The sequence below is a fragment of the Rhincodon typus genome, chromosome 1, assembly GCF_021869965.1.
Source record: "Rhincodon typus isolate 14 chromosome 1, sRhiTyp1.1, whole genome shotgun sequence".
Lineage (NCBI taxonomy): Eukaryota > Metazoa > Chordata > Chondrichthyes > Orectolobiformes > Rhincodontidae > Rhincodon > Rhincodon typus.
The window spans coordinates 153486542-153512975 of NC_063332.1; the positions used below are offsets into that span (position 1 = coordinate 153486542).

The 26434-nt window shown below is 39.3% G+C and overlaps 1 protein-coding gene across 1 annotated transcript; it reads left to right on the forward strand.

The window, feature by feature from the left end:
* Nucleotides 1-1269: 1269 nt before the first annotated feature.
* On the forward strand, nucleotides 1270-26434 carry setd7 (SET domain containing 7, histone lysine methyltransferase). The gene is made up of 8 exons (XM_020519590.2): nucleotides 1270-1428; nucleotides 2478-2607; nucleotides 11719-11920; nucleotides 13544-13733; nucleotides 18952-19033; nucleotides 21781-21898; nucleotides 21996-22153; nucleotides 24324-26434. The coding sequence occupies exons 1-8, from the start codon at nucleotides 1389-1391 to the stop codon at nucleotides 24502-24504; spliced, it is 1101 nt and encodes a 366-aa protein (XP_020375179.1). The 5' UTR covers nucleotides 1270-1388; the 3' UTR covers nucleotides 24505-26434.

A 26434-nucleotide genomic window follows, 5' to 3' on the forward strand; every position in this document is an offset into this window, starting at 1 on the left:
CAGGACTTGTACAGTTAATGATAGGAGTCTCGAGAGTGTTGTTCAACAAAGAGACCTAGGGATGCAGGTACATAGTTCCTTCAAAATGTCATCGCAGGTAGGCAGGATGGTAAAGAAGGTGCTTGGCACACTTGCCTTCATCAATTGAAGCATTGAGTACAGGAGTTGGAATTTCATGTTACGGATGTACAAGACACTGGTAAGGCCACATTTGGAGTACTGAGTACAATTCTGGTTGCCCAGCTGTAGGAAGGATGTTATTAAACTAGAAAGGGTGGAAAAAAGATTTACAAGGATGTTACCAAGAGTTGAGAGTTTGAGATATAAGGAGAGGCTGGTTAAGCTGTGAGTTTTTGCCTTGGAGCGTAGGAGGCTAAGGGGTGACCTTGTAGAAGTTCATAAAATCATGAGGGGCATAGATAAGGTGATTAGTCAAGGTCTTTTCCAGGGTTGGGGAGTCCAAAACTAGAGGACATAGATTTAAGGGAGAGGGGAAAGATTTAAAAGGGAATGGGGGGGCATATATGGAAGGAGCTGTCAGAGGAAGTGGTAGAGGTGAGTACAATTACAACATTTAAATGGCATCTGGATGAGTATTTGGATAGGGGTATGGCCAAATGCAGGCAAGTGGGACTAGTTCAGTTTAGATAACCTGGTCGGCATGGACGAGTTGGCCCACAGGTTCTGTTTCTGTGCTGTTTGACTTTATGTATCTAGGTGAATTATTTTCTTCAATCAGAGGGTTGAGCATCGTTGTAATTCCTTGCCACAGGGAGCTGTGGGGACAGAGTCCTTGTATCTGGTTAAGGCTGAGATAGATGGATCAGAAGGGGAATCAAGGGTTATGGGGAAAAGGCAGGAAATGGGTCATGAGGAATGTGAGACTGTTGAGTTGCTCAGCCAGCCTACTCCTGTTCCTAATTCTTGTGGTCTTAACCTTCTCTGGACTGCCTCCAATGCCAGTGCATCTTTCCTTACATCTGATGGTCTATGTCTCTTGGTGCCTGTGTCTCTCCATATGCACGAGTTGGTGTCAAGAGGAAGAGATGTGCGTGGTGAGATGATGGAAATGGTTCTTCGTTTTATTACAGCGTGTGATTATATTCTGCGAGGAGGGAGAGAGATTGAAATTGTCAATCAAAGCAGATGGGTGCGAGAGAGTGTGTCTGGCAGTGAATGGAACGATTGCTAATGGTGGGAAGGGTTTCGGGAGGTGGGGTAGAGACTGAGACTGTCGATCAATGCAGCAGTTGGGGGGGGGGAAGAGGGATGATGTCAGCGCCTGATTCCGGTTTACGCAGCGGTAACTTGCAGTCTAAGCAAAGGCAGAGTTGGAGCTGGTCTCCCTTGTGCGAAAAGAAGCCTCAGTCACTGAGAACAGCGGTGTTATGGACAGTGACGACGATAATGTGGAGGAGACGGTGGAAGGTGAGGGGGGTGGGGGGAGTGTTCCAGAGAAAGGGTTTGATGCCTCATCTCCCTAAAGCAAGCCGGGCAGGAGGGAGGGACAGTGCAGTGCGGATATATCCGGCCCAAAACCGCCCGTCTTGAAAGAGGTGGCTTTTATTTAGTGCGTTTAACCCGTGCGTCGAAAAATCAGTTGCACGGTCAGTGAATATACCTTTTTAAACAAATGTTTTGAAAAAGTTTTTTTTTGATCCAAGGTTTTGTTGACGAAATGCAAATTTAATTCGTCAAGATAAAGCCCATAGTTTTTTTTTAGTTGAAGTACGTCGAAATTCTATTCTGACTTTCCGGGGAATGGAATGGATTTTTTTTAATATAAAAAAAACAAAAAGCGAATCGCTTCAAAATACAATGTGCTACTTTAGCAGTTATGTAACCTGGATTATTGTGATGCAGGCAGTCCCTCAGAGGAGCAGAATGAAAGCACCACTGCTATGGTGGGAAACTGAGGCTGTGTGTTTACAATTTGTTGCATATTTATAATCTGAAACAGAGCCTGGAAACTTTTCTCTCACTTTCTCCCCCCCCCCCCCCGTACCTTCTTAAACAATGTAATCTTTACTTCACGGTGAAGTCTTCGAGTGGAGGTCATTGTAGATGTTGACAACTTGCCGTACGATTTTTTTTCTCTCTATCAATGATTATTTCAGAAGAATTGAGAAATAAAGCTTCCCCGCCCCCCCATTGTTAATGCCACACACAACAGTGAGGAAACGAAAAAGCAATTTCTCCCCCGTCGCGACATTTCAGCTGTTGTGTTCACTCATAATAAATAACCCAGTCAGGGAAAAAAAAGTCCCCTCCAAACTGGGTTTCGCACAGTCCTTAAGTTGAAGCCTCCCTTTTGACTTTAATTGAACAGAATTCCTGGTGATACTTAGTCAGCAGATGTGTGTCATATATTGCAGTAATTTGCATTGTTTTTTTCTTTTGGATTTAAGATGATGCATTTTACGTGTGTGTGTGTGTCTGTGCTGAGGTTCAGTAAGTTTAAAGTGTTCCTATTGTAGGTCCCCTGGATGAAGATAACGAGCCACATGGGTTCTGTAAAGTTACCTATTCTTCAGGTGACAGATTTGAAGGGCATTTTGTGCATGGTGAGAAGAATGGTCACGGGAAGTTCTATTTTTTTGATGGCAGGTAAAAAAAAAATCAAAGTCCATCAATTTGAAGCTTTATTACTTGTTCAGATATATTTGCTCTATCAGAGGGGTTTTTCTCTTGATCTAAGTTAGGATTTCTTTGACTGTAATTTGGAATGTGTATAATGGTGTGTTTACTGGGAAAAAGGGTGGTCCCCTCATTCAACCATTTGCTGTTGCACTTAGTCTATAAATCAGAAGTTTATTGACACTATCAATGCTGGTGATTCAAATTTCATATGGATGTTTCATTTCTATTGATTTATAAAGTATATTTGGCAATGTGTGCTTGTTGCAGGATGTTTCTACAAACTGCTCCTTTGCAACATTGCCCAGATTGAAAATGATGTATTTTATGTTTTGACACTCACTTTTTGATGGCATCATGAGTGTAGTTTGTAACAACTAAATTACAAATTTTCAGTTGTGCTGGGAGATTTCCTGTTTTCCCTTATTCTCTTTAGATTTTCATTAATTATCTTTTTAAGAGTGGGGAAGAAATGGAGAAGGGTGGATGTTTTCATCAGTGGTGTCAGTACTGCCTTGCCAGCAGAAAGTTTGTTTGTATCATGAAGACACTATCCCCATACATAAATGCGTATGCAGCTGAATTGTGAAGTAATTGTGGGTACATTACAAACAATGCATTTTGTCTTGGTAGGACAGCAAGGACAAGAAGTGTAGAATGATGTCAGCTCAGTAACTATTTATAGAACTGTTATATGGGGAGGAAAGTAAATCTTTTCCGTTGCTGTGTAAAGGAGAAAAAATGACCTAAGTAACTAAAATTTAAACGTACAAAATTTTATTTCAACAAATAAATTCAGTTCAAGGACTCATTAAGAAATTGTGGTCTATTGAAATCACATTTAATATGTGTCAATATATTTATATTAATTTACTGAATGAAAATGTCATGTTTTGCTATGATTTTTAATCTTTTTTTTCCATATAAAAAGTTCCTATTCATTGTGTAGAATGGGATATACCTAGGGGTTGTGTATTCTGGTGTTCACTTACCTGCAGGTCATTCCAAATGTTTTCTCCAGTTTCTCCATCTGAGAATTTCTCAAGAACCGAACATTCTATGTTTCCAAGGATTTTGTTTAAAGAAAGTCAAAGACTACCAGACCCTGGTAACATTATTAAATATTTCATTAAGTTTTTATAGCCTTAGCCTTTTCCAAAAGCCCAAATTGTAACTGGGGTCAGTATATTTAGTGATGCAGTTTGAGCATTTGAAGTGTGACTGATTTCCTAGCTGCATTGATTTGAATATTTTTCTTTAGCTGCAAGCTTCCTTTGATCATTGGAAAAAGGACACATTTCCAAAGTTTTATTGAGGGAATCAAATGAGTGAGGTATGGTTATGAGACAAGGGAAAATATATACTATGCTAATTGCATTTTTGGTTCTGTGTTCCAAAAAACATAATAACCATAAAATGCTGGAAATACATCTCAACACTAATGTCAATGATCTCATCTGAGATGTTACGTTTTAAAAAATGTCAGTACTAAGCAATTACACCTGTGAAACTGATTCTAAATTCTAACTGATTGGGATAAATCAGGAGAAATAGACATGTAGTTGAGAAAGTGAGACAGGCAAAATGAAGTAATTACAAAGAAACATGGGCAGTTTATTCTAATTTTATTTACTTGTGTTTAAAAAGAAAATGAGCAAACAAACCTTCTTCCCTTCCAAACTTTTAAAGAAAGGAGGAAGAGTAAAGGGAACTACTTGCCACCTGCTTTTGGGACAGGACCAATGAGGTAATTAATCTAGTGCAGTCATAGTTGTCAGTCTTTTCACATCTTACTGTTCAATGTCAGTTGGAAGCAAAATAATGTATGGTGTAGGATTCCAACTGATTCAATTGCATCAGTTTCCCTTGTGTTATTAATAGCTCCTAGTGTTCCAGTTGGAATTGGAGTTTGGGAACAAGTGTTGTCATATTTGTGGCAAAGAAGCATGTATCTGCAATCAGTCTGATAACTGGGCCATGGGTTTTCAGATGCACTATTTCTAGAATATTCCATTCCAAGTTAGAGAGAGTGGCATGATAACTTTTCTCCAGATATTTCTTTATTCAGATGTAAGACAGAAGCAAATGTAGTAGTTAACTTGCAACATTATTATGTAGGAAAGTATTTGTGGTGTGATCTTGGATCAATCCTCTTGGTATTGATACTTTAAAATATATTTGTGTATTATGTTATCCTTGGGTCTTTACAACTTGAGCAGTAAGGAATTTAAAACTTAAAAACAAAATCAAAGATGCTGGAAATCAGAAAGAAAACCAGAAATGGCTGGGATAACTCAGCAGCATCTGTGGAGAGAAAGCAGAGTTAACATTTCAGAAGGAGGATCTCTGGTCCTGAAACATTAAACTTTGCTTTCTCACCACAGATGGGGCTGCCGGGCCTGCTGAGTTATCACACAATTTCTGCGTGTTTTTTTTTAGGAATTTACAGAAAGACACATTGATACTTTGAAAAATTGTTGTTCAACTCAAAGGGGCAGATATGATTTGGAAATTGGAGTCACAATATACAATGAAAGTCTTTGAACTAAAAGCTAAATAATGCAACTGCTAAAAATATGAAATAAAATAACACTGAAGGCACCCAGCAAATCAAATAGCATTAATTGAGAAAACGTGTCAGCTGACTTTAAAGGTATAGACCCTTCCTTTTAGAACTGAAATGTACTAATGATGTGTTGCAGTTCAATAGTAAGTGTAAAATTAGGTACAAACAAACTTGACTGGAGGAAAAACATGAAAAAACCAGTAGACTCAGATAATTTAGTTAAAATGTGGAAGTGATGTGTCCAGGCTATGTGAAACTTGATGAGATAAATTGAGGAAATGAGATACACACAAAAAGAAAGGCTTGCATTTATATCCCAAAATGATTTACAGCAATTACATTTGAAGTTTATTTGCTGCTGTAATGTAGGAAATATGGCAGTTAATGTTATAAAACAGCTCCCACTAATTGTAATGAGGTAACGATCTTTTTTCTGATGAAGGGTCTAGGCCCGAAACGTCAGCCTTTCTGCTCCTATGATGCTGCTTGGCCTGCTGTGTTCATCCAGCTCTGCACCTTGTTGTCTCTCATCTTTTTTTGTTGTTCTTTTATGTCCTAAAAAATCCTTTTTTTAAAAATCCATTTCTGGGATGTGGGTGTTGCTGGCTGGCCAGTTTTTCCTGTCCATCCCTAGTTGCCGTTGAGATGGTGGTGAGCTGCCTACTTATACTGTTGCAATCCACCTGCTGTGGATTGACCCACAATGCCATTAGGGAGGGAATTCCAGGATTTTGATCGAGTGATAGTGAAGGAACAGTGATGTATTTCCATATCAGGATGGTCAGTGGCTTGGACGGGAAATTGAGGGTGGAGGTGTTCCCATATATCTGCTGCCCTTGTCCTTCTAGATGGAAGTGATCGTGGGTTTGGAAGGTGCTGTCTGAGGATCTTTGGTGAATTTCTGCAGTGCATATTGTAGATAGTACACGTTGCTGCTACTGAGTGTCGGTTGTGGAGGGAGTGGATGTTTGTGGACTGCTTTCTCCTGGATGGTGTCAAGCTTCTTGTGTTGTTGGGGCTGCACCCATCTAGGCAAGTGGGGAGTATTCCATCACACTCCTGACTTGTGCCTTGTAGATGGTGGACAGGCTGACGAGTCAGGAGTTGAGTTACTCACTGTAATATTCCTAGCTTCTGACCTGTTCTTGTAGCCACTGTGTTAATGTGGTGAGTCTAGTTGAATTTCTGGTCAGTGATACCCCCAGGATGTTGATAGTGAAGGATTCAGTGATGGTAACACTGTTGAATGCCAAGGGGCGGTGGTTAGATTGTCTCTTATTGGTGATGGTTATAGCCTGGCATTTGTATGGCACAAATGTTACTTGCCACTTGACAGCCCGAGCCTGAATATTGTCCAGATCTTGTTGCATTTGAACTTGGACTGCGTCAATGTGTGAGGAGTTGTGAATGGTGCTGAACATTGTGCAGCTGTTGGTGAACATCCCCACTTCTGACCTTATGATGGAGGGATCCTTGTGACATTGTAAAAGTATGTTACATAATTCATCTTTATATGTTCCATGAAGTCTAGTAAATCAGCTTCTTTCAATACAATAGATGAAGGGTTTCTCTACGCATGTTAGTATGGGTTAAATTTACAATTTTTATTTGCATTTTCATGTCAAACCATGCTGTGGTGTTTATAGCCAAAGGTGTTTTACATTATCTAGCCTCTTGGTCTAATATGGCAGGAGGGTCTTGAGTGTGGCCTTTTGCGATTGAGCCTTTGCAGTGGTTACCATGTGTGTCTCTTGCCACAAGAAATGGGGGAGGCTGGTTGCAGATGGGCTGGCACCAGGAAGCATATTCAAAGTGAAATCCAGCCAGCAAAAAGTAGTTGATTGGTTTGTGGAATTGTGACCAGCTGTCGATGACCTAGGCTATCTGCCTGCCAATAACTATGTGGTTAGATCCTGGAAGCTGAACAACATGTGGGTGTGAATATCATTGCCAGAAGATTTTGGACCTCTGGGAAGGGAGATGGTCTGTCTCTTTGCAGTAGGAAATACTGAAAGCCACCAATTGCTTTAGACAGAGACTTTAAAATTTGTTAGCTACTCGCCTGTGCTGCCTGTGAAGAACTGAAGAGAACCAAGAGGAAACAAACTGAGGGACCGCAATTCGTGGTAAACAAAAGGACCATCTCAGCTAAACCCTGTGGACAAAAGCCATTGAACTGATTCCCAGTTTTTTTTCTCCCTCCACTAGTAACACCAATTTTTTTTTTGTGTGTACAGAGGGGGAGTTTCATGAAGGGGTTAGAGTTTTTAAGGAGGAGAATCAAATGTTGACAGATTATAGTTGCTTGCCTGTAGCTAGAAACTATTTATTTGTCATAGTCATTCTTTTTAACTACAAAAACCTAGTCCATATAGTATGTGCCTGATTCTAAACAAACAGATAACTGAGGATATTTTTAGTACGTTGGTAAAATCTTTGCCTTTTTGTGATGACTCCAAGAATAGAGGGGCTTGATATCCTGCTTGCTACCCCAGTGAGGCATAACAAGTGTCCCACAGATTGCTGAGCACAAGACTGGACACTAACATGAACATTGACGTAGTTTTAGTGTTTCTTGCACTGTGTGGGGGTGCGCACCTTCAGTGTAATGGGATCTGGAGCAAGGGCTGGAGATTTGGCTTCCAGTGGCAGCACCCCTCTTTCCCCATTTATACCCCCAGCTATGGGGTGATTTCTATTTGCTCTTGCCTAGTTTGCATCATAAGAAAGCAGGATCTTTACCTGCCCTTCTCAGTCAGCAATCGGGCTAGTGGCTGTTAGTAGGCCCTTAAGGGCCTTAGTTGGTGGCAGGTCGGGAAGATCAACCATGAACTTTCCTGCACAGAAATTGATTGCTGAGGTGGCAGGAAGTGTGTTCATATCTTGTACGAAACCCACCTGATCGTTTGCTCCTTCCGTCACCCATGGTGGAGATATATCTCACCCTTTATTACCTCTGCCACAATAAATAAATGCCCCAACCTCCATGAGGGAGGTTTTTATGCTTCATTCAAACTAAACTGGATTCAATAAGTAATGATGATGTGCTCATGAATAAAGCAAAACCAATGCAATGTGAATTACCTGAGTGAAATTTAATGTGGAAAAGGCCCAAACCACCTTTGTGCTGTCAATAAGTCCATTAATGACAAAGGAGAGTTTTGTCCATAGTGGAGTCATCCTTTTATGACTTTTGTGGAATAGTGATTGCTTTACTTTAGAGCCAGAAGGTTCAGGTTCAAGTCCCACCCCTCCCTCCAGAGATTTGTCGTAACGTGTCTGAATAGATTTGTTTAAAAAAATCTACAGAGCCTCGCTGCTTGATCAGGAGGCACTCTTATGGCCCACCTATGCATGCTGCATTTGTCAGCTTATAATGGGGTTTCAGCACTGAAAAGCATCACCCTAACCACAATCAAATGGGTTTTCAGTGCACATGTTAAAGTTTAATAGTATTGCGTGGGAAATGAGAAAGGAGTGGGAGTGGCACACCCTTCTCGTTCTGCCATTGGGAATGGAGTGTCATTTTGGTGAAATATTGTCAGTGGATCTCACTTGGAGAAATTTATTTTGTCTTCTATTCCTTCATTTGTGTAAACACAAAAGCTAGAAGTAGGATATTGTTCCTTTTGACTATTTCTGCTGTGATGTTGTTATGTAATTACAGGGTATTGTGTTATTTGACTGTGAAAGCTGTCAACATTTGAAACTACTGCAATTCACACCTGACAGCGATGGTGCATTTACTTCCAGCAGGGGTCTTTACCTCAAGCCAGTCTGGCACAGAGCCTCTGAAGTTAATGAGCATTGGTTGAGTTTAGCTAACTCAGCACTAGTATGGTTTTGCTGGACTTTCAGGCTTAGTATCATATGCTCAGCATTCCCCTCCTAGAATACGATGGAAGGGCACATTTTGCAATCTGCAAAATACCAAGAGATGGATGCACCAAATCATTGGCAGCAGACTGGCCTATACTTTAAAAATGATGTAGTATCTTTTTACATAGGGAGGGGTAAAATCTGCGAATTTCTGCTTATACTTTCCATCAGGGGTCAATTTGTAACTGCATAAAGTATGAGGATAATGGCGCTTGTGGCACAGTGGTAGTTACTTTGCCTGTAGGCCAGAAGATCTGGGTTCAAATATTACCTGCGCTGGAAATGTGTTTCAACGTTTCCAAACAATAGGTTAGTTAAAGATCCCTAAAATGAAAGGGTACAATGTAATGCTTTCTTTGCTGCAATAGCCTTGCATTCTGAGCTGAAACATGAGGAATTGGCACACTGAACAATGTATGGAGGTATTTATTGTGAAATTTGCCTTTTAGGGAGGAGGCAAGAAAATTCTTGGCGCTGAATGAGACGTTTCTCTAAATTGTGTAGGTTTAGTGGTCAGGACACAGAATTCCAAGAATATTTTTGTGAAATTATGGAATAACTTACAAGTATGAGAGTTGCCTTATTTCTAACCAGCTGTAGCGCCCTGTTATGGATTTCAGGCTGTCCTTGTAGCCTCCACTTCTTTGTGTGGATATTATTTTGTCAAAGTGACAGCACATCCTGCAACCTTGCAACTACATACACATTCCCAGCATACCTTTTTTAAAGCTGGTTTGAGGAAGAATTGTTAATGTGACCATAGTATGTCTTGAATGCTGAACTTTGCACGACACTTGGGTTTGAACTGTCTGTTGTTTTGCTTTAAGTTAAAAGTTGTGAAGAGAGAGCTGGTGAATACCTGATTTATCACCCAATTTCTGTATGATCTGAGATTGACACGGGAGAAATTTTAAAAAGAAACCCTTCAAAGTTTTTGAATGGCAGTTCTAGCACTTTTGGCAAGTAACAGAAGGAAAAACTGTTGCTGTGGAGAAACCTAGGAGTGCTTGTGTTACAGACTAAGGATAATTTTAAGGGTTCAGTTTCTGTTCAAAAGTAAGGGAGAATAATAGGTGGGGCTCTGGAAGATTTAGGCAACTGGAATCATTGCGATATGCCTTGCTGGTGATAATTGGATTTGGATTTGGAAAACTCAGGCAGTTTGGAAAGATTGTCAAAGGATTCTGGAAATTTTGACCTGGCATGATTGGTAGAGGTGAACCTTTGCTGGAAAGCTGGGAGTGTCTTTGAAACTTTTTTAAATGCCTTATGTTTGTCAGAAACATGGAGTACAGGGAGTGTTTCCTAAGTCATAATTCAGTTATCTTAGTGCAAAACTTAACTGACATTTCAAACTAAATAGAAGTTACCTGTTAATTAATGTTTGTCCTATGTTGAGTTTAGTCTTAATCTGTTTGTTCCAGTAAAAGTTTTGAAATGTGAAATCTTGCTGTTCAGCTATCAGTTGGTTGTTTGATAACTTTATTTTTAAAATCAAACAAACTTGTCCGTTTGTATCGGGGTCGTAACAGCCGGTCAGAAGTGTTCCTGGAGTGAAAGTGAGAAGCAAATAATTCTGTAAAATTTTTAAAGCTTTTTGCCTTCCTTCCAGTCCCCAGTAATTGTGACATTCTGTGCTCTAATGTAAATGGAGTGCAAGAATCCACTGAGAAATGTACATACTGTTACTGGAAGAAGAAATTAAATGATTTACGTGGCAAAGAAGCTGATTATTGCTAGAGGCCAGTGATGTGGTGTCTCATTTGCTTGACCTTATTAACTTTACCAGCTGCTGAGATAGGTCAGGGTCTAGAAATAGTTGCAAATTACCCTTCTGCCAATTGGAAAGTCCCTCTCTTTCCCTGTTAAGGCCTAATCAAGGCAGCAACCTCCATGTGATGAGTAGCATGTTGTTGCAATATGTCATCCAGCTGATTGGAGGAAAAGGTCAGTCAGTTTTGGTGATCTCTGCTATCAATAAGGCTAGCACAGAATCAAACTGGATCTGTGTATGCATTAATGTTCAGTGTTTATTTTTGAGCTGGTATTGGTAAAATCCCCACGTCTGATACTTAGGTGGGGATAAAATTGCATTCCTGCTGGTTTTGCAGATTTGTCACTACTGCATATCAACCACATATTCCATCTTCATAGAACAATCTTACCTTTGGTATTCTAACTTCGTCAAAAATTAAGCGAGACGGTTAGAAAAACATTCTTTATTTCAAAATTAAATTTATTGCATCAGTCATTCCCTTGGACTGGAGATTGGATCCAGTGTGCAATTTAGACTAAAGCACCTACTTCATTAGGATTAACCTGTTTCACTTCCTGTTAATGAATCATTGTTTTTGTTTGTATGTTTACCTGCTCACTAATTTTCTAAGTTATAACTGAGTTCGTGTTTAATTGGACATATTTAGCTTTGTTTTTTAAAAAAACACACACAAACAAATCCAACCAGTGCAGTACATCATTTAGTCACTTTGATAATGTGAAAATCTCCCAACAAAATTTACTCGTAATCCGAATGAATATTTGATGGGAACCGTTTCAGTTTTGCTTGTAGGCAAAACCAACTAAGTGACTTGGTGGGGGGAGAAATTGTAACATCATGTATCCCTTTTATTATTTAGCACGCTGGAAGGGAACTGCATTGATGATGCTTTACAGGGACAAGCTGTGTACACCTATGAGGATGGCAGTACCCTCCATGGTACCTACATTGATGGAGAACTGAATGGCATAGCTGAGGAATATGATTCGGAGGGACATTTGACCTTCAGGGGTCAATACAGGGATAATGTCCGATGGGGTGTTTGCTGGATGTACTTTGCGGTAAGCTTCAGTTAACTGGAGAAAGGCTTTGAAAACTGTGGTTAACTTTCACACTGATTGGAAGGATCTTTTTGGTCCCAGTCTCTGGGAAATTGCTTTAATTGGGCTCAGTGCACCTACTTAATTTCCTGAACATAATATGCACTTTGACTTTTTATTCATGAAAGTAAAATTTATTTTATCGCCCTATACAATGTGCACCCAAACCTTTGCAAAGCTGCGGTCAAAGTGACCCTCTAGTGACAAAGGTAATGAGCAAACCCAATCAAGGTAGAGCATTGAACACATATGCATTGTTTTTAAAAACAAAACACCAAAAAAAAATTCTTGGCAGAAAGCACCCTGTTGAAATGGACAATTCAATTGTATCTAGATCAGAAAGAAATGTATTAAAGTTTATTTTGTGCTCACTGTACTATTAAAAAGAGTAATCAGGCAAAATAAATTGTGTTGAATTAAAATGTGGATATGTAAAGTTAAAGCCATTGCGTAAAGGGTACGTTTCCATCTCTTTATCGAATGTTGGGCGCTCATGTGTTTATGGATTGTTTTGAAAATAGCACATGACACCATAATGTGCAATTCTTCATAAACAGAGGTTCTCAACCTGTGACTCCTTTTGCAGTTGCTGGACGATCCCTTTTTGGTTGCAAGCAGTGAGGCAGCAATGTTGATTGTGAAGCAGAGAATTGGGCTGGAGTGCAACTTCTTTTCTTTTCCACAAACAGTTCATCAATGGGACAGTTTTCTTGGTGCCCTTGTTTGCCATTCAGTACAGCTTACACATTGGCTGATCAGGGGCCTCTGTAGGCATCTTTGTTACTCATGGTGGAGCTTTGTATGCTGAGACCACATTACAATTGCTTGCACAGTTTTTATCTCCCATCCAAGTCCTCCAAATCGCTGTGGACAAAACCATTGGCCCCTACTTAACAACACCCCTAAAACACATTCACAATTCCTTCTCTTCCAACCACCATCTCCCTCCACATTCCCCACCAAAAAAAAGACAACGTTGCATCAATTTTCAAGCATTAAATTCCATTCATTGTTGGGGGGAAGAAGTTTAAGAAGTTTCATGAGTTTGTAAATACCCTGGCTGCAAAACCACCTGTTTAGTTATCATGTATATTATTTAGCCTAGCTTCAAGATCAACTTTAGTTTTCCACCGTGTTCAGAAAAGTATGGTAGGCTAGGGAGAAAGAGAAATTTTATTTGGGCATTGCCCCAACTTTCTGACTCGGGCTCATGTGCGGCCAGCTGAGCCACAGTTAATATTTGGTGAAGGTGGAGAAAGCTGGCAAAACAAAGGTTGGGTTTATTACAAGTTGCCTTGTATTTGAGTTTTCATGGCCATAAACATAAGTGTGCAGTATTTGCTACTGTGTTCAGAAATTGCCTCAGAACGACCTCCATTTTGCTGCTGTAACTTTCCCAGCATTGCAGAAACCCCACTTTTGCAGGGATGTAGTCCTCTTCCATATGGTGACAAAGTGAGAGCAGTTCTGAGGAAATGCTCAGCCTATATTCCCAGGATTTTGAACGAAAATGCATGCTGCAAACATTACATCTGTGAACATAGTGTGATGTGAATCAAGTGATGTGTTATCTTTTTGTGACAGGATGGAGGCTGCCTTGTAGGAGAGGTGAATGAAGATGGAGAGATGACTGGTGATAAAATAGCTTATGTATATCCTGAGGGCAAAATAGCCTTGCTTGGGAAATTTGTTGATGGGGAACTTATTGAAGGACACCTGGCAACTCTCAAGTGTGTATCTGAGGGGAAACCCCAGTTTGACCTGGTACCTGATGGTAAGAAGTATTGATTTTATCATTACACAATTTCATTGCATAATGCACACCTTTGTTTTCAATTATCTTTTATATTTTGAGGAAAATTTATGAATAAATGTTTTGCTCAAAGGTTAACAGGATGGATGGTATATTAAGTCCCCATGTCTGTGTGGGTTTCCTCCCACAGTCCAGAGATGTGCAGGGTAGGTGGATTGGCCATACTAAATTGCCCAAAGTGTCTAGGGATGTTTAGGTTAGGTGGGTTAGACATGGGAAATGCAGGGATAGGGGAACGGGTCTGGGTGGGATGCTCTTCGGAGTGGCGGTGTGGACTTGTTGGGCCGAATGGCCTGTTTCCACACTGTAGGGATTCTATGAAGCCAAGTGTCATATTGTAAACTTACAAGTCTTTTAAAATTTTGAATATGACAGTATGTTAAGGCATATAAGTAGTGTTTAATTCCCTTGATGGCACCTGTAGAGAGAAACTGAGCAAAAATATCCAATAGATTCTAGTGAAAAGTCATTCAAGCAGAAGCATTAACTCTGTTTTTGCCTTCACAGAGGCTCCCTGAGCTGCTCAGTACATCCAGCACTTTCTGATTTAATTTCAGATTTCCTGCATCTGCAGTACTTTCCATGATTTTTAATATAGAATCTCTGCAGTGCGGAACCATCTGAAAAACATCCCACCCAGACCCACTCCTCTACCCTATCCCTGTAACCCTGTATTCCCCATGAATAATCCACCTAATCTGCACATCCCTGGACACTACGGGCAATTTAGCATGGCCAATCCATATAACCTGCACATCTTTGGACACTGGGAAGAAACTGGATCACCCCGAAGAAACCCACGCAGATATGGGGAGAATGTACAAACTCCACACAGACAGTCGCCCGAGGGTGGAATCAAATCCATGGCACTGAGAGGCAGCGGTGCTAACCACTGAGTCACTGTGTCACCCATTAATATTGTTTTCCAATCTCTGCAATACTTAAGTGATTTAGGCAGGGTGGTAAGAATTTATGGAAGAGAGGAAGATCAGTCAATTGAGTCTCTTTTATACTGGTAACCAAATGGGACTGATGGAGAGTTGTGCAAGGGGAATAAATTGTGTTTAAGTGGATTCGAGTTTGGGTTCTGGTGGGAAGGTGTCAATGATTTCACCTCTGTTGGGAATGATCATTACGTATAGTTTTCCCATCTCCAACTAATACAAGGGAGTTAAGAAGACAAAGAGGAACTATAAAATTAAAGAAATATAAATAATGATAGTGAAGTAATTTACAAATGCCTAAATAATGAAAGGTTACAATAGTGACAGAGCCACTAAGAGATGCACATAATCAATTCATGGATGATGACATTGAAATGCAGGAATACAAAGTTAGTTCCTGTAATTCAGTATTTACTAATGGACATGACATTATATATCTTAGCAATGATTTCATGCCAGTTAGTTTATATTTCCCTGGACTTGCTGTATACAGAAAATACTTCAAATAATTGAGGCATTCCTGTGGGACTAAGGTAGAAACGGAGATGAAAACAAACTTAAAATCATAAACTTTTGATTAAAACTGAAGGATAATCAATGCACAATGTTTCCTGGGTTGGTGTCTGTGAGAATACTTCAGTTTGATTGGTTACTCACCCTGAATGATGAAATGACATGCAGGACTCTGGGGATTCCTTGACTTGCTGCCTAATTGAAATAACAGCAGCTGAAAGGAACTGCAGAGATTTCTGAATTTCAGTAACTATCTTCAAGGTCAATGGTGAGCACCATCACTTCATTGTCTACAAAACCAAGACCATTGTGTGGTTGTACAAAGTTTTATAGACAGACCAGACCAGACCCCCTCAAAATATTTTAAGAAGGTAGCCTAGACCCTAACTTTTTCTTCTTTCAAAGGCAATTGTGAAGTGCTGTGTTCCAGATGCAATTTAGCTGTTCAAACTACTCGACATTAAGCAAAACCCAATTTATTCAAACAGTATTGTTAAAATACAACAAAAGAAAGAAGAACTTTGAATAACTTAACTCCATTATTCTGTTAAGTTTTCCAATAGATACAGTAACTATTATTAAATGTTCGAATATAGTAACATCCCATAAACACACCCTTGGCAATAAAGGCAAATTCAGAAACAGGTTTTCTCTCTCTCTGCTGCTGTATTGCATGTGAGACAAAATATCAAGTGAAAACTCAGTAGCAGCCAGGAGACATTTACTGCAGCCTCCAACCCTGTTGAGACTCCAACATCAACCGCTGAATCGAAAAGGTAAAAAACTTAAAAACTAGAAATTCTGATCTGTGAGAGTTGGCCAAACTCATGCAGGCTGCTTATATCGTTCCAACCTTTTTAAAAAACTACCCAAGGCCCCCCAAGCTGTTTGTTATCACAGACTGCTCAACTCTCGTTCAATCTCTCTCTTAAAAGAAAGAAGGACAAAATACATCTCCTTAAAGCCACAATCTCATCACACAAAGCTTTATAGGTGTCAGGAGAAACTGAGAATGCTATTTTTAAAACAGAGTATGAGATCCTAGCCTTTAAAAGTACAGGCATAGAGTACAGTGCAAATAAGTCATGCTGAACATTTATAAGATAATGGTTAGGCTTCAGTTTGATGTATTATTTTGATTTTGCCACTTCATTTTAATATTTAAGAAGCCTTGGAAGGGGTACAGATGAGATTTACTTAAATATACCAGAGACAGTGTTTCATTTGTAGTGAGACGAGAGAAATTGGGTTGTGAGGTTGTTGACTTGTTAGCCAAGCTGGCTTGTTCTCGTTTGACGTTTTGTCACCATGCTAGTTGACGACATCAGTGGAGCATCCGATGGATGTTATTCTACACCGCTTGGAATTTATACTGTCTGGTCCGTTATGGTGAGTAGTGTTATTTCTGGTTTTGATCTGTATGGGTTTGTATATGGGATCCAATTCTATATGTTTGTTGATTGCATTATGGGTGGAGAACCATGCTTCTAGGAATTCCCGTGCGTGCCTAGGTTACACTTGGGTTACTATGGTTACCTTGTCCCAGTTAAACTGATGGCCTTCATTGTCTGAGTGTACCGACATTAAGGAAAGGTCGTTATGCCGTTTTGCTGCTAGTTGATGTTCGTGTATTCTGATGGCTAGTTTCTTTCCTGTCAGTCCGGTGTAATGTTTAATAGTAGAATAACATTGCTTCATCGGAGGTTCCACTGATGACATTACCTAGCATGGTGATGAAATGTCTGAACGAGAACAAGCCAGCTTGGCGAGCAAGTCAACAACCTCCCCCACAACCCGAGCTACAGATCTTTGCCAAAACTTAACTTGGGTTGTTTCAAGACACTTCAAAATCATGCAACATTTTTGATAGAGTACGTACAGAGAAACCGTTCCCAGTGACAGAAAGCTTTGGAGTATTTAGACTTAAGGTAATTTGTGAAAGAACCAGAGGTGATATGAAGACTTTTTTTTTTTTTAAATGTGCAGTGATTTGTTACGATCTGGAATATATTGACTGAAAGAGTGGTGAAACCAGACTCGGTCCCTTTTTTTTAGGGACATGGAAAGCACTTGAAAGGAAAATAATTTACAGAGCCCAACAGAGAAGAAGCAAGGAATTAATTTAATATTGTTCGAAGTGCCAGTATGTGGTCTCCTTTGTGTCATTCTATAATTGCAGGCTAAACAGGAGACCAAGAATCATAGCCAGTCTGACTCTCATTACTTAATCTTGATCGTTTGTATAACAGGATTGCAGGGAGCTGCATAGAATCATTTCAATCTATAACCCTTTCTTTGGGTAATTTTAAATCTTTCAACGTTTTACTCATACAATTTATCTCACATGAAAGACTGAACAGAACTATTTTGAGTGTAATCCTCCTTCATTTAAACTTTGGATTATATCAACTGATGTTGTTAGTGGAACAGAAGTATGTTGCATCATATTCAAAGTAAAATGGCAAGCCATGAACATACACCTGCCCAGTATGAAAGATTGTGAACAATTACATTACCTTGAATGCTAGGAGGTATCCTTCGCTTAGATCTATTTTCATTTCCCATGTAGAGTTTACTATATATTTCTTACATTGGTATAGGAAGCAGAATTTACAAACTCTCCTGAATTGAAAAGCTGTAACTTTAATAAGAACAAAGTGTTGTGATTGTATAGCATCTTTAACTTGATTTAAACATCCCTTGTGCTTTACAAGAATATAATCAAACAATATGTAATGCGGGACTGGTGACCAAAAACTTGACCCAAGCAAAGGTTTTAAGAAGTGCCTTTAAAGGAGGGTGGATAGGATTAACAAAATAATACAAAGGGCAGCACGGTGGCTCAGTGGTGAGCACTGCTGCCTCACAGCACCAGGGATCCGGATTCGATTCCATCCTCGGGCGACTATCTGTGTGGAGTTTGCACGTTCTCCCTGAGTCTGTGTGGGTTTCCTCTGGGTGCTCTGGTTTCCTCCCACAGTCCAAAGATGTGCATGCTGGGTGGATTGGCCATGCTAAATTGCCCGTAGTGTTCAGGGATGTGTAGATTAGGTGGGTTATAGGGTGATGGATCTGGGTGGGATGCTCTGAAGGTTGATGTGGACTTGTTGGGCTGAAGGGCCTGTTTCCACACTGTTGGGATTCTATGATTCTAAGTGTGGGATCAGACAAATGAATGGTCAATGGAAGATGGTAGAGCAGTGTAATACTGATACCTGAGGATTGTAGTGCTGGAAGAGATTACAGTTTGGCAGGTTGAGACCATAGAGCAGTTTGGAAATCAATTTATTGCTAATTCAGGAGCCAGTGTGGGTCTGCAGGTAAAGGGTGAAATGAAGAGCTGTGTAGTAGGGTATGGACAGCAGAATTTTGAATGAGATTTAGTTTGCAGAGGGTGATTGTTAACCATCTTTCATACTGGTTAACCTGTGTAGTCATAGTTTGTCATGTTACACTGAAAGTGGTGGAATATACTTGTGATCCCTCGACAACTTCAGTTGATTTTATTCAAAATTAAATGCTAAAGGATTGTTATTCTCCAAATAATTCTGCTCATCTTTCAACAATAAGGAGACAACAGGACTTGTTGATTCTGAGGACACGTGTCATTCTGATAAAGACGTATGTTTAAAGCTGATAAGTATTTTTTATTACTTGTATGGAATATATAAGAAATATTGCCTGAAACTATTAAATCTAATATCCTCCTTTCTCCACAACAGGTCCAGTTTACACTTTTGACAAGTCCAGCTCTTTTTGCATTTCTACAAATTGCCTCCTGCCTGACCCATATGAAAGTGAAAGGTTGTTTAAATTTATTCCCTCCATAAGCCAGCTTTTTTACTTTTACATAGGGAAATTACTAATTGTTGAAGAAAACACACTTTCCAATCGCGTCAGTGATATAGCTGTCAGTATGAAATAACTGCTCTGGTTGTGAAAATGGAAGTATAATGTATTCAAAAGATTAAAAAACCGCAAAGGAGGTACTTTAGATTCATTTTTGGTCTTGAACTGGAGCATGCACACCAACCAGGAGGGCGGGGGTTACAAGATGGACTTGAATTTGAGTCTCATTAACTTTGAGTGAGTCACTGATCATAGCATCAGCATCTGCAGCTCAGTCATTTTTATAAAGATCAGTGTCTAACCAGCTGTGGTCCAAACTAAGCCATGGGAGAATAAAATGGACAATAGGCTGATCCCAGACTGGAGTCCCTTGCAACTACTTGGAAACATTTGTGCTCCTCCTGGCTCTGCATCAAGCTTAAAATGGAACTTGCCTTTTCATCATTGGTCACTTACAAGAATGTGTCCATGCCTGGAAAGCCTGAACAGAACAGGCCTGATCTTTCCCTTGCTTAAGGCAGGCCAGATTTCTTAAGGTACCCTATCCAGGCATTTATCCCTTCCCTAGCAGTAGATGGAGTAGTGCAATGAAGTCTATTGCCTGTTTTAGACAGTCACCCTAAATGCCTTAACAACTCTGATCTTGGGATTGATGCCTCTTAAGTTGTCCCCATTGTCAGGATGTCTGTCTCTGAAACTGGCCATCATTGACTAACTTAAAAGATGGGCACAACAAAATACAGTATTTAACCCCAAACATTAGAAATACACATCAGCATCTGAAAAGAGAGTCAGATCTTCACTCAAGATTAACTAGTCTTTTTCTTTTCAGATGTAAATAGACACCCTGTACACTTTCAGCACTTTTTTGTCTTTATTTCAGAATTTGGATTTTCCCTGACTGTAGGCAGTTTTGTATCATTTTTTTTCAAATTTCTTTTGACTGTCTTTGAGATGTAATTTTTTAAAATAACAATTTGTATACTGCAAGTAATGGGTTAGCTTCACTCCAGTTCAATTTTTACATTGTGCTTAATGAGGAACTCAATCAGCTTCTTGCTAAACATGTTCAAATTCCAGACTGACATTTTGTGACAAATTAATTTTATCGCAACGTTTTGATCAATGATCTGGAATAACAGCCACTTTTTCTTGTTGGATTAATGATAGTTAATTATGATTTACTTTTTAATAAGTACTCAATATTTTAACACATTTGCAAATTCTAACAATTTGTATAAAAATTGTCTTCCAAAATGGTCTTGCTTGAAGCAGTAATAATCGTTAAAGGTGATTTAAGTTTATGAATTTGAGTGCATTCTGCAAAGAAAATGTCTTCGATCTCTCTTTGATTTGTCAGCATGAGCTGATGATTATTTTGTAAAGTGATTGAGGTAGATCTTCGTCTTCACCAGGACATTGAGCATTGCCTGGGCAGAATGCAAAAAGCAATATCAGGCAGGGAGGACTGCACACCTTTTTGGTACTTGTTGAACTTTCCTTCATTCATTTCAATGGATGGAAAATTGGACAGATTGTTACTGATATGAAATGATCCCTGACTGATTTTTCTGTCTTCACCCAAGTGATGCTTAAAGGCCAGGTAACGTTTTTAACGTGTGATGAATAAATGGAAACTGCTGGAAAAGCTCAGCAGGTCTGGCACCATCTGTGAAGAGAAATTTGGAGTTAACATTTTGGATATGATGACCCTTCGCACTGGATCCGAAACATTAAGGCTGATTTCTCTTCACATATGCTCAGACCTGCTGAGCCTTTCCAGCAATTTCTGTTTTTGTTTGATTTATAGCACCTGCAGTTCTTCTGGTTTTTATGATGAATAAATGGACAAGGCATAACACAATGCTACTTTCAGCAACATTTCATGGATCAGAAATATTGGATTCATTTGTTAATTACTATTCCATAACTTCAGTACTTCCAGCTAACAAGGTAGTTGGGAGAAACATGCAAATTCCCATTAATTGGTAAAGACACAAGGCATAGAATGTAAACTGTCTTCTGAATTGAAACAATAAGCAATGTTGAGGTAAAATGAGAAATGATTAGTTGATGCCAAATTATTGTGGCCACAATGGTGGTGGTTCACTTTCTGTGATCATGTTGAAGGGGCGATTATCTATTATAACACCCTAACAGCATTCATGGGTAGTGAAACCAATGTAGCACCTAACATTGTTGACCTGGTGTATATGAAATCAACCTATAAAATCGCCAATAAAAACCGAAAGAAATCTGGATGCTGTAAATCGGAGACAAAAATAGAAAGTGGATACTATGAACTGGAGAGAAAATGTTTTCATCAAATTCATTGGTAAGTGTAACTTTGGGGTATTGAAGTCAGGAGAAGTGGATGTTCTCTACGTCTTGATGAACAGTATTTCAGCAAAGGAAGAGATCCCAATATTGAAGTTTAAGATGAGGTAACATGGCTATGCTTTTGTCAGAACTCTCCCTTGTCTGCCAACCTTTCCAGATAGCGTTGGTTGGAAAGGCAAGGTCTCTAGCAAAGTTAGTTATATTTCTTATCCATTTGTAAAAATAAATTGGTCAAGATCGACAAGCTAACTGCTTTTCATCGTACAAAGCAAATGCCTAGCTCACCTTTCAATATATTGCAGCAATAGCATGTTTGATCCAAGGACACGTATAAATGTTGTTTCTTATTTCTCCTAAATTAGGGTATATGTTACTGAATCTCTTATCCCACATGCTGGGGAAGGTCTGTATGCAAAAGTAGCAGCAGGACCTGACACAGTCATGGCTTTCTACAATGGAATACGGTTAACACATGAAGAGGTGAGATCCACAATTCCAAAGTAAAATTTATTGGTCAGAGACTGCAGACAAGTCAGGTTGTTTGAAAGAAAATCATTTGGATGTATTTTCTTTCCAGGTAGATTCTAGAGATTGGTCGCTCAATGGGAGCACTATATCATTGGATGGCGATACCGTGCTTGATGTTCCTGAACCTTACAACAGTACAGAACACTACTGTGCCACATTGGGGCACAAAGCAAATCACTCCTTTACTCCCAATTGCAGTTATGCCACGTAAGTTTGTTTTTGTTACAGGGGTAGTACTTTTGAAAGTCAGGGAAGTTGGTTGGATTCTTTTTTTTTTCTTGACTGAGATGGCCAGTGCTAACACGTATGTTATGAAAATGTCATCTACTTGTCAACCAAATTCTCAAACTAATGCATTTTGCCAAAGACCACAAGTACAGAATTTTAGAAATCTGTCCTCCATTCTTGGGTGAATGAGTGAGGTCGGAGTGAAAGGTTTAGGGTCATAATTTCTTGTGCATGATCATCCCTAACTTCTAGCTGGGCAGAGCATACCTTACAAGAACCCTGGGTAACCTGCTCATTCAGATAGGGGTCCTAATGATGATGGCAGATATCTTATTCAAATTGGTCGCTGACTGGAGCCATTCATCCTCCCTCCAGTTGTTTCATGCCTTTGGTCTTACCAGTGGTCCATTAAGGAGACTGTTAATAAACATGCACAAAAATATATGGAAGATTTTGGCAAAGACTTCTCTTGGCTCCACAGATGTACTGCTGGCCCAGGACCATGTGCACCACTCTTTGCCTCCCCAAGGTCTATCTTCAGACCTGCTTGGATTGTGAGATGGTTAATACCTCCCAGGGCCTGATGAGCCTTCACTGGATTAGGCCTTGGGCTGACATTGTCAAATGTGCAATGCAACCCCAGTGCCTATTCCATGCTGGGAGCCAGTACCACAGAAATTTCTCCCCTTCTTATGTAGGACAAAGAGCACCAGCTTCTCAGTTTCACAAATTACCTTCAAAAGGTGAATCATTGTTTACTGAGTTCAGGCTCTAGAGAAGGTGGGAACACAATAAATTAGAAGGTGTTGACATCAACAGAAAATAATGAAACAGTAGTCATTTCTTTTATGTTTTTAAAATAGAACTTAATGTAAGGTGCTGCCAGGTGTAGATTCATACAGCACAGAAAAGGCTCTTTTGAGCCATCATGTCTGCATCGACATAACTACCATTAAAGGTGTACTAATTCCACTTTCCTGAACTTGTCCCATATCCTTGAATGTTATGATGTTTCAAGGGCTTATCCAAATTTTTTTTAAAGGTTGTAAGGTTTCTGGCCTCTGCCACAAAAGGTAGTGATGCATTCTAGATTCCCACCATGGGCTGAGTGAAAAGGTTTTTTCTGAAATGCCCTCTGAATCTCCTGCCCCTTAAACCTAAAACGATGCCCCCTTGTGATTTCCCACTCGGGGAACAGGTGCTCCCTACTCACCCCATCCATGCCCCTCATATTCTTACATCTCAGTCACAACCCCTCACCCTTCTTTGCTCTAAAGAAAACAATCCAAGCCTATGCAGTCTCGCCTTGCAGCTCATTTGCTCCATCCCAGGCAACACTCTCTGGTCAATGTCCCCTGTACCCCTTCTAGTGCTGTCACATCCTTCCTGTAGTGAGGTGACCAGAACTGCATACAGTACTCCAGCTGTGGCCAACACACTCTACAACTCCAACATTACCTCCTTGCTGTTATACTTTATGCCATGACTGATGAAGCAAGCATCCCATATGCTGCCTTAACTATTCTATTCATGTGCTCAGCCGACTTCAGGGATCTGTGAATAATTATCCCATGATCCCTCTTCTTCTAGGCTACTCTTGTGTTCTACCATTCATTAAATACTCCCTCATCTTGTTTCTTCTTCCAAAGTGCATTACCTTACACTTATCAGGGTTAAATACAATCTGCCACTGCTCTGCCTATCTGACCAAATCGTCTATATCTTCCAGTAACCTACAACCATCTTCTTCACTTAACTACCCCACCAATCTTGGTGCCATCTGCACCCCAACCACATTTTCATTTATATCATTTAAGTATATAGCAAACAAAAAGGATACCAGTACTGATTGTGAAAAGAAAACAAGAACATTGAGAACGCCAAATTTAAAAGTCTCAACACAATTTTAAATCTGTTAATTCTCACTTGAATAGTGTACACTTAGCTGATGTATGTTGCTTGTGCATCTTCCTGGCGTTTGGCATTGATGCTGCAATTCTGATGCTATGAAAGACAGCATCTGATTCTTACTTTCCTTTCAATGCTATTGGCCTGGAAAGAGAAATCATGGTTTAACATACAGCATACTTGAATTCAACAATTTTTTAAAATTATTTTTTGGCATATCTTTGAAACGTTTTCTGTCAAGGTTTATTCATCCTCGGTTTGGACATATTAAAAGCATCCGCACCATCCAGGCAGTACAGAAAGATGAAGAACTTACAGTTGCTTATGGATACGATCACTATTCTGCAGGCAAGGGTGGTCCAGAAGCTCCTGATTGGTACAAGCTTGAACTGCAGGCCTTCCAACATGTTCAACAGAAATGAAAGTTATTCAGCTTTCGCTTTAAGCAGGTAGCAAAAGCAGAAGAAGCTATGCACTAAAGCTACGTGGAACTGCCAGATCATGATCTTTAAAATGCTCTGTTCTAAAAATTATCATTTACCTTGTATATAAAATATTCAAGGTTAAATTTATTTGCAAAATACAATATATAAGACACTTGAACAAGTAGATATACATTTGTATTAGCATATGGAAGTTTATGTAGCAGTAAACACTATTAACCTATTAATTGTATGGTGTAGCTTGTCCTACCCAGCTGTTTTAACATGCGCTTTCTAAAGTGGCTCATGGACTGCTACTTACTCATCAGCCGTTTTTATTGTTTCAAATCAACATAATCTGTTCTACTGTTTAGGCAAGTCTAACTCTACACATACTGTTTATGGGTTTATAGTGTTCACCCCCTAAATGTTCAGATACTACTAATTACAGCTGTTTCGTTTCTAGCTGATTTGATTATGACTATTGATCATTAAGTTAGCATCATCTGGTGTTGTAACTGGGTTTCAGTGAAAGTTAATACAGGCTAGTTGTAACTTTTTGTACCCTGTCCACTTTAATTGCAAATAACACTTAGCACAATTCGATAGATTTTGTCCTCTGAAATTGTGTTTGAAGAAAGCATTTTAAGTTGCATATCAGTATCACTAGGATGAAGTACTGTTATTTATAGATTTTGCAGATAGCTAAATGATAATTTTAAGCATTTGTTCAATAATGTTCATGTGCATTAGTTGGCATTTATCATCCTGTGTCATTTGCAAGGTATTTAATATTAGTATATTAAATACAGCAATTGATGACAATGTTGTGCTGTAGTCTTTAGATTCAACAGCTTGACTCATGCTGATTGGCATGACCTTCTTGATAAGATGCAAGATATCAACCTTACATTTTCTGTAGTTTGTTTCACAACACTGAGTAAACAAAGCCAGCAACTGAAGAGATTCAGCATAATCCAAATAGAACATTCTTGTGTTAATGTGACAACATTGTTTCAAGGAACATTTAACCATGCTTCAGGTATAGAGCTATAACCATGGCCTCACGCAAGCATTTTTCTCCTAAAGAACAGTAGCACAAATCTAAAATTCTGTGTTTCAGTACAATGTTTTTTTTCTTTCTTGAAAGCTTGACTAGTTAAACTCTGCATTTTGTAACTGGCGGTTGCAGCCTTATTAAATTACATAGTTTTGCTAATGTAACTGAAAAACAAAGCTTAAGTGGTGAGAGTATGAGAGATTGGAGTGGTTCCAAAAGTTTACAGATTCCCCCCTAGTCTTCTGATTTGTGTGTTTCTTCTTTCAGTGTGTTAAACGAAAGTGTGTGCATTTTTATAAGAATGTCTGGGTGAGCATGAGATCTGTTTTGGTTGATAGGAGTGGGAAAACATTTATAATATGTTTTGATTTTGACAAAATGAATTATGTTGTAACCAATATGAAGCTGATAACTTGGTACAGGTCAAGAAAATTTGTTTTCAAATGGTGATTTAAACAAAAATGTGGTAAACTGTGAATAAATGGATTTTTTACCATAAAGACAGAAATATGTGGAGAAGAACAAATCATGGCTCTAATTGATTTTTTTAAAAAATGTATGTCATTATTTCAGTGCATGGTTTGTTTTCAAATATGAAATATGTTCAGTTAGAGTCTCAACTTTTCGTCATTCTTTTGCTTCAGATCAGACTCATTTGACGGAGGGTGGGTTACTGTATTTCAGAATAAAAGTAATGGATATTTTGATCATTTTACAGCATTGTAGTGCTGTATCCATCACTAATGGCATTTGTGGACTTGTCAACATATTAAACAGCAAAACCTGGTGCAGAAGTTCTGCATTGCTGAGTGAATTCATATTACAGCAGTAGGTTGTCAGTGGTAATAAATGCTCCAAGCTTACAACTGA